The sequence below is a fragment of the Macrobrachium nipponense genome, chromosome 19 (assembly GCF_015104395.2).
Source record: "Macrobrachium nipponense isolate FS-2020 chromosome 19, ASM1510439v2, whole genome shotgun sequence".
Lineage (NCBI taxonomy): Eukaryota > Metazoa > Arthropoda > Malacostraca > Decapoda > Palaemonidae > Macrobrachium > Macrobrachium nipponense.
In genome coordinates, this window is record NC_061088.1 from 73,861,509 (window position 1) to 73,874,848 (window position 13,340).

The following is a 13,340-nucleotide window of genomic DNA, read 5'->3' on the forward strand; positions in this document are numbered from 1 at the left end:
ACATGTGATCATTTGCGAAAGTGAAGACAGGAAATTAGGAAATTAACAATAGGTAAAAGTTAGCCTTTCCTTTCCTTTTCTTATGCTGTTTTTATGCCCTGCACCTTTTAGATCTTCCTCGCCTCCTCCCTAACATGTCATCCGTCATTCTTCCAACATGACCGAGCCATATCAAACCACTCTGATCCCACCTTTCACCTACAGTACGTAATTCAGCATTTCTCATCCTTTCAGTCTACATATTCTAAATCACACTCTTCGATTCCATCATAAAAACTATTAATTGTCCTCAACAACTTACGTTCTGTGTATTTTCTCTTAGCCACCTTCACGCTGCCCCTCTTTCAAAGGTCTCTCATATCTGTTTCATAAAAAAAATTTGATACACACACACCCTTTATTGTCAACCCCTAGCCTATCCTTCCCCTATCATTCCTTTTATAATTTTCCTTATTTAGTTAGTTAAAATCCTACCATACACCTTCCATAGTATACTATGTAATGTCATGTCTGTATAAGTCTTACATTACCCACTGTTACCCGTACCGTTACGCAGTGGAAACTTTCCCTTGCCCAGATATACCTTACAAGCCCTGGCCACCGACTCGGTCACACCATCACAGCTATGACGCAATATCTCAGTTGTAATCCCATCAGTGCTCGGTGTATATCCATCCTATATTCTCTTAATCTCTCTTCTGTATATTCCACATTCGGAAACCTTCAAAATACTCTCTTCATCAATCCAGGGCCTCAGTCATACATGTGAGAAATCATCTCTCTGTTAACTTATTCTCCCCAAAGTTCTTTGCTAGTCAGACAACTTCCAACTCGAGTTGATAACAGCTGTTATGTATGAAGCTTGAAGTCTCTTACATATTAGTTGTGCAGCATATTCATTTATGTAGTCAAGAACGGTATATATATGTATATATATATATATATATATATATATATATATATATATATATATATATATATATATATGCGAATACCACAGGAAAGTGATAGGCAGAAATCCGTAGTGAGCACTTTCGCTTCCACTGAGGCATGTACGGATTTCTGCCTATCATTATCCTGTGGTATTCAATTATATAATGAAGTCATGTGCACCTACTGTAATCTTTTAGCAATATATATATATATATATATATATATATAATATATATATATATATATATTTGTGTGTGTATTATATTCATTCAGTACCTCAAGGCAACTGATACAGCACGATAGAAATTTACACCACATATACACCAAGGGTGACCGTACATATTTTACAGTCATTTGAAAACATCTTAGCATCAGGTAGTTCCCCATTATCAAATCCATATATATTTTCTGGATCTCCCTCTTGAGAGATGATACCCTATAGTTGCCCCATTTCCATATGGCAGCACTAGTCAGGAAGGGTCTTGTCATCCTGAATTGCCTGAAAGATAGGTGGATGAACGGGGCTGCAGCTTGTTGTGTGGGCGAATTCGACGTGCCACTGATGAAGCGTAAGTTTTATGGGTAGGTGTGTAGGTAGGAACTAATGATGCGGAATTATTTCTGCTCAGGGGCTCAATAGTGACTGTGTAGCAATTGAAGTAACGATATATATATAATATATATATATATATATATATATATATATATATATATATATATATATATGGGGATACAATCCACAATGAAGTAAAATCCTCTTGTAGTTTATAATATATATTCTTGTACAGGATTAAAGCTTTCGACCACCTGTGGTCTTGTTCACTAAAATGTGATATGTCACCTCAAGGAACTAACAAGTAAGTTAGTTCCTTGAGGTGACATATCACATTTTAGTGAACAAGACCACAGGTGACGGTCGAAAGCTTTAATCCTGTACAAGAATATATATTATAAACTACAAGAGGATTTTACTTCATTGTGGATTGTATCCCCATTTACTTAGAGGTACGACATAGTACCTGGCTTCTACATATATATATATATATATATATATATATATATATATATATATGTGTGTGGTGTGGTGTGTGTGTGTGTAATGTTTTGGTGTGTGTGTGTAATTTATTATGTATATTCATATGTAATTAAATTTTCCATTGAACAATATAATAAATGAACCACAAGGCCCAAGTTAAATGTTTTCATCATAACTTTGTGTTATGCCTTTGTATTGACGGCGGTCACTTCATTTAATCATCCATATACAAGGAAATTGCAGCGAAGCTCGAAAAAAAAAAAATGCCATTTGTACGAAATTGCCACCCTTTTCCTGAAAAGTTTGAAGTGAAGTAAGCAAATATGGCAAAGTGCTAATCGCCTTCAAGTCTCAACCTTTCCTAGCCAGACTTATGGATATTGTAATAGCAGAGAACTCTTCGGCATGCCAGTGACGAAACCCTTGAGTTAAGGGGGTCATTGAGACCACTGTATAGTATCAATTAACGCTCCATACAGTATTTAGCTTCATAACGTTAAAAATCGTCAAGATTATCTATTAAAATATATTATATTCCATAATCTCTGCGTAACTAACAAGTGTTCGTTCTTATAACTGTGTGCACGTAGGTGTGCAAGTCATTATGTAGGTCAACAAGTGAAAGGATTATTACATTAAATAATACACGGCGCTTTTAAAATCTCTCGGTACTCTGCATTCTCGGGGTGTGCCCTAACATAGTAGCGCATGATTGCAAATCTCAACCAGATGTTGATCAGGGCAATAATGTGATGCTCTCTCTCTCTCTCTCTCTCTATAGTCGTTCTATTTGTAACGTAAGCGGCGCTGTTTTCTGTGACCTTTAGAGATGACATGCACAAGCAACTCCTGGGTACAAACTGGTGTGTACATGCGGTATTTAATTATATATCACGTACTTGTTCGTCCTGCACGGATTCTCAGCCACGGTACTGAAATATGGCGTTAAGTGAAGAATCCGTTTCTCACAATATATGCGGTTGTATTTAAGAGTACATAGGATCATTGGCTAAAGATAGTTAAGGTGTAAAGGAAAACTACTGCGTAGATAGGTACTTAAATTCACTCAAACGAGGTTTATCCGCCTTCCGTCATTACTTTCCCTCGGGGACGGAGTGCCCATTTTAACGGGTTATATATTAAGCAGTACTGTCATGTAAATTGTCCAGCGATATGCATTAATGAATTGCATGCCTCAAACAGAATCATCACACGTGAATTTATTCGGTTCAGCATATTCTGTTGTTATACACGCACATTTTTGTTGCAACGCGAATATTGCCGACCACCAAATATGGTGGTGTAGAGGCTGATTCTACGCAATCCGTAACAAAGCAACAAAAAAAATCCCTTTACTTAGATCATGGAAGGGCGAAAGCTCTCTAAAACATAGGTACCGTAAAAAAACTGCATTTTGGGTGACTATGTAGAAGTTGGAGATAATAAAAAAAGTTAAATTTTCGGGCAATCGTTGCGGACTACTTTGTTTTGGCGGAGGACGTTGCGCGGTGCAACCAGACACGCCTGTGCGAACAGCTGATCGGAGGAAAACAAACCTAGTCCCAGTGACCATCGAGTCTTAGCTCAGACAGATTGTCGTCGCCGTCGCCGTCACTTGGCCCAACGTCATAATGTCGTCCGAGACAGTCGCTGCAACTTCGTCGTCAGCCGCCCCGACCGTGGCCGAGAAACGTTGTGAGGATTCCAAAGAGGAGGAGGTGGCTGCAAAGAAGCCTCGCCTGGATTCCTGTGACCGAAACGACCAGGACAATAAGTTGGAGGCGAGGCTGGGTGGCATTTTGTGCTGCGCTGTCTGCCTCGACCTGCCTCGCTCCGCCGTGTACCAGGTCAGTCTGCGCTGTCCTCCATTGTCGATCCTTAGGACCTCATTTTTTTTCTCATCTGGCAATTTGGAATGATCAGTACTTGAATTTGACTGTTGTTAATTTGGTTTTCATTGTGTAACTAGATTAGATTTGATCATTGAACAGCTGTTATTCATGATTAGGTGTCAATTTGGCTCAAAGGCCGAGATGAATTTGCTGATGATGTTACATCGTTGGATATGGCTCTTCTTAACTGTGATATATTTTTATATTTCATTCCAGAGTAACAACATTGCAACAGGTTTTAGACTGTTGCCATAATGCCAAAAAATATACAAACTATATTTTTTGGTTATCAGAAGGTGCTTTGGTTAGTAAATAAACCAAAAGTGCCAAACATTGCAAGTCAGGTAATGACCTAATAAAAATGCGATTGCTGGCTGTGGTAAGGAAGCTTTCCAAGTGGTGAAATGACTTTTGAACACTATTGTTTTTTTAGATCAATTCAGACTTTTCGGGTGTTACTATTATTTTTGGGGGAGGGTTGTGATATGAGCCTTGGTCAGTCAGTAGCCTAGGGCCTGCTTGGGAAATCTTGAGTGAATCTCTAAATGACAATAATTGTGATTAAGGTCTTTGGCATCACTTGGAGATTTTGGTTACCATGAAGCCAAATGGCAGTTTTATTAGCTTTTTTTTATTTGTTCTAGTCAAACCCAAACACTGAGGAATATTATTATTCTTAAAGGGCTTCCACAGTCATGACTGAAGTATTCATGTATTTAGGCTGTAGTTAAATTTAAGATGTCTTTGGTTTTACATGGAATACCTCTATACAAAGGGAAACACAGACTTTGAGTTACGGAATTGATTCTAGTCAGTCGCTCGTAAACTGAGCTGCTGTCCCTTTATCGGGTTGATTGCTTGCGCCTATCTGGTTCTATATGGAAAATATAACTACTTGCACATACTAGACAGTCTCGTAACATTTACATAACTAGTACGTGATGAGGCATATTGAATCGTCATATGCTTTTTTTTTTTTTTTTTTTTTAATAATAAGTGTCCGGACTAAAGAAGTAAATTTCTTCATTTAATACTTTCACCCCCAAATAGTTTTCTCTGGTGAGAAATGTGGATTTTTATACGAAAAAGTACTTTTGTGATGCAGAAATGGTGCAAAATTCCGTGACAGGTGAGAATTCTGATTGTTGTATGCTGAACAGTGGAGTTTAAAAATTAAAAGAGGTGCTGCAGTGTAAACAAGTCAGTATTTGGTGTTATTTCAAGGACTTTCGGCAAGTGCAGATGTTAAAATGCATTGAGGTCTGTGGAAGGCTTTATACCAAGAACATTTTGTGTAATGGAGTGTGCATTTCAAGAATCTGCAGCAAGGTACATGATGGCAGTATTGACATTTTAATATTACAGCAGTGTTAAGATGTAGGGTTGGAATTCACGACGAATTTGTATGATCAAGAGTTTTACTCAAAATCAAGTGTACATACAAAGCTTGTGTTGTAATTGCTGTACTGTGTAGATATATATATAGAAAGTAGTACAGATAGTGGCATAAATAGTTTACTGTGTAGAACCAGGAAGATTGAAACAGGTTAAGAAATTCGTTTAACTTTCATTGTAATTTAACTCTTTATGTTATGTTATCATTTGTTGCTTATTGAGTGGATTAAAACCCTAAGCTATGATCTGTGTAAACTGTGACTAAGTTCACATATCAAGAAAGCCAAATCACCTGCTGTACAATAATTTAAAAGTTCATGCTATAATTCCAGCAGAATGAGTACTAGGGAGAAAAGTTTTATATTTTTTTCACATTTTGAAACAGATAGTGTAACAAACAACCTTGCCTAGCCATGTTTAATCATTTGTCAAATTTAAACCGGAGGAAAAGGACCGCCGTGTAAAAGATTCTGTACTGCCCCATGCAAACTTTTGAGGAATTGTCAAGCATTACCAATACAAAGTTTCATTATAGTATACCTTAGAGCAGATGAAAACATCTTAAAGTCTACCATTTAACCCCAAATTGACCTATATATCAGCACAGTCATGTCAAGTGGAGTTGCAAAGGCAGCATTAAACACATTTAAAACTGTTGGAAAATTTTGACCTGAAAGTTTTTACAGTTTTATTACTAGAACAGTTCCACATGTTTTACGTCAGGAAGACAAAGGCTAAAGTGGTATAGCATGTAGAATGAGTGCTTGATGTGAAAATAAGGTGAGAAACTTTATAGTATTTTAAAATAACAAAACTTGAAAATTTGACATAAAGATGACTTTGTGTTATCTTGTGATATGTGATTAATTTCTCCATACCCATCTCTTTATCCTTGAACTAGGCCAAATCTCCTTATCTCCATCTCATTACTTATATTTCTTGCTAAGCTGCTTTAATTGGAAATTGATGTCATCTTCACATACATTTTTGCTACTCTTATAACATCCCCATACATTGCGTAGTGGAACAATTAGCACAATTCTTTTTCCTGTGTTATTAAGGAAATTATGCATAATGTAGTAAGGATATAAGCATTTATTATTTTCTAAACGTCTGGGTTTGAGTCCCATACATATTAAAGCGCTGGGCTTTTTTTCTGTCCATTATTTTTCACATTCATTTTCCTGTCACTAAGCACATATAGAAACCATTATATACTGTTTATCGAGTAGTTCTTTGTATTAATGAATATTAGTACTTTTTTTGCCTTGGGTACTTACAAATACTCATTATTGGACTCTGCAAGACAAATTAACATTAACCATTCATATTTTTATGCAAATGAAAAGCAAAGACAGTATATGGATGACATAACTATATTTACTTAATTTTTCATGTGAACTGTTACTGGAATATTGAGCACAAAGTATATTAATGATACCTTTTGATTGGGAAAAAATCCTAATTATATTTCCTATATTTCTGTCTGTTATAATGGCATTCTAGTACCTATCTTTCTGTCTGGTATAATGGCATTCATTCAATGTTTTAGAGATTCTCTCATAACTTTGGCTTCTTCCATAGTTGCATTCATATCATCTTTGGGGGAATAGAATGGAGCTGTATAAAATTTAGGCTAAAGTACAAGCTCTGAGATTTATGAGGTCACTCAGTGCTGATAAGGAAGTTGAGTGCAAAGGTTTTAAAGTTGTAACAGGAGGAAAACTTTGTAGTTGCAGTTTGAAACCATTGTTGGGAGAGGGTGGAAAGTAAGAAGGAAGAAAGTGAACATGAACAGATGTACAGTAAAAGGAATGAAAGTGGTTACAGCAAGGGACTGAAAGAACACTGCAAAGAACCTTAAGTAATGTCTACAATGCACCATGCGAGGTGCATTGATGGCACTACCCCTGTCTGGGGTTCAACTTGGTTGTTTGTGAAAGGTCCAATACTTTTTGGTGTTTGTTCCAGTTAAGTTCTCTTTTCTGATCGGGGACTTTTGTGATTGTGCTAAAACTAATGAAACTACTTGAAGTATAATTTTCATTTTTATGTTGTATTTGATTACATTTTTGTTTAGTCATGTTTTCCATGTCAAGGCAGTCTTGTTATATACAAATATTTTTTTTTCAGTTTTAGAATAAATTTTGGCTTATCACTCCTGTCTATAGGGTGTAAGACTAATAACGTAAGGTAGAATGGGTTGCGAACTGCTGTTGAAGAATATGTAGCCTATGCTGAAAGTGGAACATTGGGGTGGGGGTAAACACAAGATAGTCACACCTCACCTTGACAGATTTACATACTCACCACCTACCATATTATGATTAGTTGTCTCTATGCTGCCATTTAGACATGATATATTTTTAGATAAATCTCTCATATTGGGTGCTATTTGGCTTATCTACGTGTCACCTCTGAGGTGCTAGTATTAAACATGGCTGAAGTTCAAGGGAACACCTTGTTTAGTACTAACTAGCTCCTCATGGATCAAAGATATTGCCTATTAATAATTTATTAGTCAACCCCCAGTATATTTGCACAGGATGTGTACCACAACCCCTTGCAAATAGATAAATTAAACCTTATAACTGCCTATTTTGATAGTTAAAACACCCAAAAAATCTCTGAAATGCTTATTCCTCAGTACTGTTATAATAGTTATATCACAAAAAGGCGTTTAGTCACAGAAATATGAAAGTACATACAGTAAATCGTGAATATTTCTGTGAAAATATAGCGAATCGGCGAGTTTTCTATGAATGTGTATACTATATATGTTCCATAGAAAAACATGCAAATCGGCGAGTCCGCGAATCCGGAACCATGAATAGAAGGTGTTAGAATTTCTTAGTATCTGACTGTCGACCAAAGTAAAACATGACATATTATGAAGCAGTAGTAAGTTCATTGCAGCAAAGATATCCTGCTGTGCCACCTAAAAGCGACTGTGGAAGTGGTAGAAGTTTGTAAGGTAAATACAGTTTTACCCTTTGATTTCTAATCTTCATATTGGACCAAAATTTATATACAAGGGATCCTGTTCAAAATATTTTTTCCATAAGCAAAAGTGGATCTGTTAAAAAACATACAATATAAAAAACATATGATATTAGGGAAGTTGAAGTTTGTACTATAATAGTACTTGAAAAAAGGAAAAATAAATATGGCACTAAAGCACAAGAAAATTACTTTAAAAAAGGGTACCTAATCAATTTTAATAGATCTTACTTGCAACTATACCTATTTTTTAATGCATACTCCTTATTGTCATCTTTTAAAGTGAGTGCCAGTTTGTTATGTCAGTAGGTCTGTCCTCCGTCATGTTATGTCTTTCCATTTATACAACTCTTATGAAAGTTCACAAAAATTATTCGTCTATCGGGTTCATTTATTGCGTTAACATATCTCTTCTTTCTGTATTTCCTATTACCTTCTGTTACTTTAGAATGAATCTCATTCTTTGTAAGCTTGAAGTTCAAATCATTGGCCTTTGAACTTGTTCTGATGAATAGGGGTGATCTGTAATAGAGTATACAGTATTTTAAACCTCAGTGCTGTACATATATTGTTGGAAATACACTTGTAATCCTTCAGCGTGATAAGGACTGCCCTTATAGCCAAGGGGAGTGGAACTAGTCCTTGTGAAACTGAAGGATTTTAAGTATACTGTATTTCTAACAATATACAGCACCTAGATTACACCCAAGTAAAAGATTTTATTTTAGCCACTTTAAAGAATGTGATTGTTCTTTGTAGTCATTCTCATATGTTGTGTTGCTGTATTGCTCCACTTTCATATTCACTGTGAGGATGCTTCTAGAATACTTTTATAAGAGGAATTTGCAAGTTTTGCAGTGCCCCAGAAAACTCTAGTTGCTGGTTTAGCAATAAATTTTTAACATTTATGCATACCAAAGATTGTTGAATTATTCATCACCCAGAAAGGTAGATGGTAGACTTGAAAGGTATTTTCTTAGAGAATATTTGTACATGATGCATTTAGAGGTCAAATCATCAAAATTAATGTACAGACATTTTATCATGGTATTTAACAACAGGTAAATGTTCATATGTCATGTGTTTCCATTTTCACCAATGGATGTTGAAATATTATATCCCTTGCAATAGAAACCATTACAGTTACATACTTAACCACAATACATTTTCTCACAAGCATATAGAAGCTGAAGTCCCATCCTGAATAGCATAATGTATCTACAACTAAAACTACCTTAAGTTCCCTTTTCACTACATGTATTGTGAGTTTAATCATTCAGGTTCAATGTTACCATAATCTGTAGGTAAATGTGTTTCCTATTTAGCCTAAACTGTTAATTGCTGTTGAAAAACAAAATATGCATTTGTGTAGTGGTATACTAAAAGTACCATTATTTTGTATAAACTTTCTGTTTGAATAAAGATATTTTGACTAAATTGCTTTATTTTGAATATATCCACCAGTCATGATGGTATGATTAAGCATTAATATTGCATTTTCTAAACAGTAAATCATAGATACTTAGACTGAACCAGTTCCTGAACTTGATTACAAATTGCTTATCTGGATTGTGCTTTTGAATGACGGTATTGAACATATGTTTTAACCTATTCAGATAAATGCCACAGTAAATACATATTACAAATGATAGATTTTTACTCAGAAATGAAGATAAATTTGTACTCTGGTACTGCAGTAGTACTGGCGTATAATTATGAAATCTTGAGATTCATCATTCTATACTAATTGTGAAGCTGACTAATCACTCCATTCCCACACTACCGCATACCGAGTTTAAATCAGCCGATGGCATTGGAACTCCTCAAGATTCGCATACCATTCCTGTCTAAACTAATGCCCAAAGAGAATTGGGAATGGTTACTGTCGTAGTCTACAATACTAATGATCGTGCCTCTTTAAATTGCTATAACTGGAAAAGTAAGGTGTTGTGGATTCCATGAAAAGAAAAGCTTCACAGATATGATTTAATGCAGTTTTTCATGCTCTTTAGTTAATCACGAAACTACTGTACAGAGTACAGTCAACAGATCTGAGATACTGTGCGTAAGTATACCAAATAAGAGAAGCCTAGCATTCGGATCTGGATGGGCTAAATGTTGAACAGACGAGGCAGAAAGCAAAGCTCAGCAAAGAAACAGGAGTTACAAAATGTTATGTCCTATCCTGTAATATCTTGTGTTCACCATTTATGCATGTCTTCGGTCTCTCATGAAATTGATAACTTAGGTTTCAAAGTTGGAACATTTAGTAAATGTATACTATATACCTTTGTAAAAACTTCAGGAAATCAATTTAATTTTTTTGTCTTTTTTTTCCCATACCACAGGTCTTAACTAACTGCAATTTTCTTTCAGGAACCTACACTTTTAATTGTGTTCTTTGAAACTGAATTTGATATATAATGTAGAAAAGTATATCCAGTGTTCAGTATTTAGAATGAAGGCAGTACCGTACTTTTTATAAAAACCACCCTTTAATCACATACTTTAGTATGCCATTTGTTCTGTCATACTTTGATCAAAAAGACCTAGAGAAATCCTGTGTAAATTAGTGTACACTTTATAAAGATATGCCAATGAATAATATGACCCAACATACTGAATATATTTTGCTGAAAGTAAATTCATGATATAGTGGCACTGTTTCAGGAATCTATTCAGTTTGCTTTAGCGTAGCAATAACTCTGAATATAGTAGTGTGCGGCTGAAGCCAGTTATTGTGCTATAGTGGTTGATTCTTTGTCAGTGTTCAAATGGACACCTCATGTGTGCTGGATGCTTCACTCATCTCCTGGCTGACGCCCGCATCAGGGATGAGACAGCCACCTGCCCCAACTGTCGAGTGGAAATATCTCGATCACTTGCAACCAGGAATCTGGGTAAGACTACATGATCCTGTTTTTATTTACTCAAAAGTAGATTCATTTTTAGTTCAGTTTCATAGGTTAATGCTGACTTGTGTCTTCTTTTCAATGACCCTAAGCTGAGACGAAGCCTGGCTGTGAGTGGTTTAATGGGGTGCAAGGTTGCTGGTCTATGGTACAGTATCACAAAGTTTGCATTAGTTTATGAAAATATAAGTTGTATATTTATGGTGCATAAGTCTTTCAAGAGTTTTGAAGGTTTGTTACAGATTGCAGGATTAGCCTAGCAAAAGTGCAGTATGTATTTCATTAAATGTAAGAATTTTTTTTCATTCACAAAGACCAAGATAAGACAATTTAAAAGTTATATAGGATCGCTATAAAAGAAGAAAAAAATAAACTACCCATTAGTGTTAATTGGATGAGCTGTGTTTGCTTACAGCGGTAGAAAAGGCTGTTTCAGAGCTGCCTGCAGAATGCCAGTTTTGTGGGCACAAGTACCCAAGGAATTCTCTGGATCGCCATGAGATGGAACTTTGTGAAGAAAGGTGAGTTCAGTCTTCTTTCCTGTTACTTGATTTTTCAAAGTAATGAAACTGACTGAATTTGGAACTCATTTTTTTTTGGTAGTAAGCTTAATATCTTGTGGGATCACTGGGATAGACTAATTCTGATGCTTATGTTATGTTACACTAGTACTATTAAGTATCTTGTAATTGCTTTAGTTTTCTAAATTTTATTCAGTGTAATGTAAATTTTTATCTTTCCAACCATACTTCAGGTCCCACAGAAGAGGTCTTAGACAATGGCATTCATGTTGGTGTATATAATGTTAAGATAGGTTAACTAACCATTTTTATCTCAAGCTAGATTATACAAAGTCCATTAGGTAATGAAGACCCTATATTAAAGCTAGCACATGAATATTTTTCTTTAGAGATCTTACAGGTAACGGCAATTCCACATACAGTGGACACTACCCTCTGTACGCAGGGGATATGTACCAGACACCCTCCACCCTTTATAGCTAGAATCCGCAAATACTTAGAAACCCTAATAAAATGCTTAAGACTGCCTATTTTGTAAGTTCAAACTCAAGAAAAACCCACTAAAAATGCTTATATGTACCTGGTTTTTTTAATAGTTTTATCCCATAAAGTGCATTTAATCATGAAATTGATATGAAAATAGAGTAATTTGTGGATATATTCACATAGAAAAATACTGCACACACGAATTTCCTGTGAATAATGGGTAGATATGGTCCATAGAGAAATCCGTGAATGCTGAGAACGCGAATAAGTGTGGTCCACTGTAGTTCCTAACCTAAGCTAACTTTTACTTTACACTACACTCAATTTAGGAGATCTTTTTGAAAATATATGACCTTAAAAATGGTAGCCAAGCAGAAAATAATGGTAATAAGTATTGTAGCAGCTAACTGCAGAAGTCCATAAACTTTGTGTTACTGTGATTACTTTGTCAAAGTTTAACCTCTCTCTCTCTCTCCTCTCTCTCTCTCTCTCTCTTCTCTCTCTCTCTCTCCTCTCTCATCTGTCCTCTCTCTCTCGCTCTCTCTCTCTCTCTCTCTCTCTCTCTCTCTCTCTCTCTCTCTCTCTCTCTCTCTCTCTCTCTCTCTCTCTCAGACTTGGTCTCATACAGCAATGTGTCCATAGCAATTTTGACTGCAGAGTGATAGCAGTTATTAGTCAGATCTTTTTTTTCATTTTTTAGAAACTGTGTACAGGGAGATTAACGAGGTATAGGATTTGACTTATATAATTTATATGCATTCCATGGGACAGCAAGTTGTAGAGGACTGTAACTCCGAGAAAATGAGTACTGTACTGATATATCAAGTGGTAGATAAAGTGCAACACAGTCTCCTTTCTTGCTTGCATGGTTGGAAAATTACATCTTTAGGAATCCAGATATGTATAAATATATTCATTATGATTATGAACTTTATTATATATTACACAAGCCTGCAACTCCACCATGGAAAATGGGAGTGAGAAATCTGTATATCCCCTTCAGAGAAAAATATTTTATCTTGGGTACTTTGTCATAACTTACTTTACATCCAAAGAAATGTTAAAAAATACTGTACTTTGGCATCACAACATTATACGATTAAGTACTTGGCCATGGTGGTGAAAGTGAGTCTCTTCCAGCTTTAGTATGTAAATGTATCTGTAT

General features: G+C 35.6%; 2 protein-coding genes across 3 annotated transcripts in view; one reads left to right on the forward strand and one right to left on the reverse strand.

Moving 5' to 3' along the window:
- The window catches only part of LOC135218276 (uncharacterized), an 83,559-nt gene that overhangs the window by 16,418 nt on the left and 53,801 nt on the right, over window positions 1-13,340 (reverse strand). The gene's annotated exons all lie outside the window — the stretch shown is intronic.
- The window catches only part of LOC135218274 (zinc finger TRAF-type-containing protein 1 homolog), a 30,487-nt gene continuing 20,638 nt past the window's right edge, over window positions 3,492-13,340 (forward strand). The window contains exons 1-3 of the mRNA XM_064254474.1: window positions 3,492-3,816; window positions 11,024-11,156; window positions 11,584-11,689. Coding sequence (XP_064110544.1) covers window positions 3,601-3,816; window positions 11,024-11,156; window positions 11,584-11,689 — 455 coding nt within the window. The 5' untranslated portion in view covers window positions 3,492-3,600. The remainder of the gene's footprint in view (window positions 3,817-11,023; window positions 11,157-11,583; window positions 11,690-13,340) is intronic.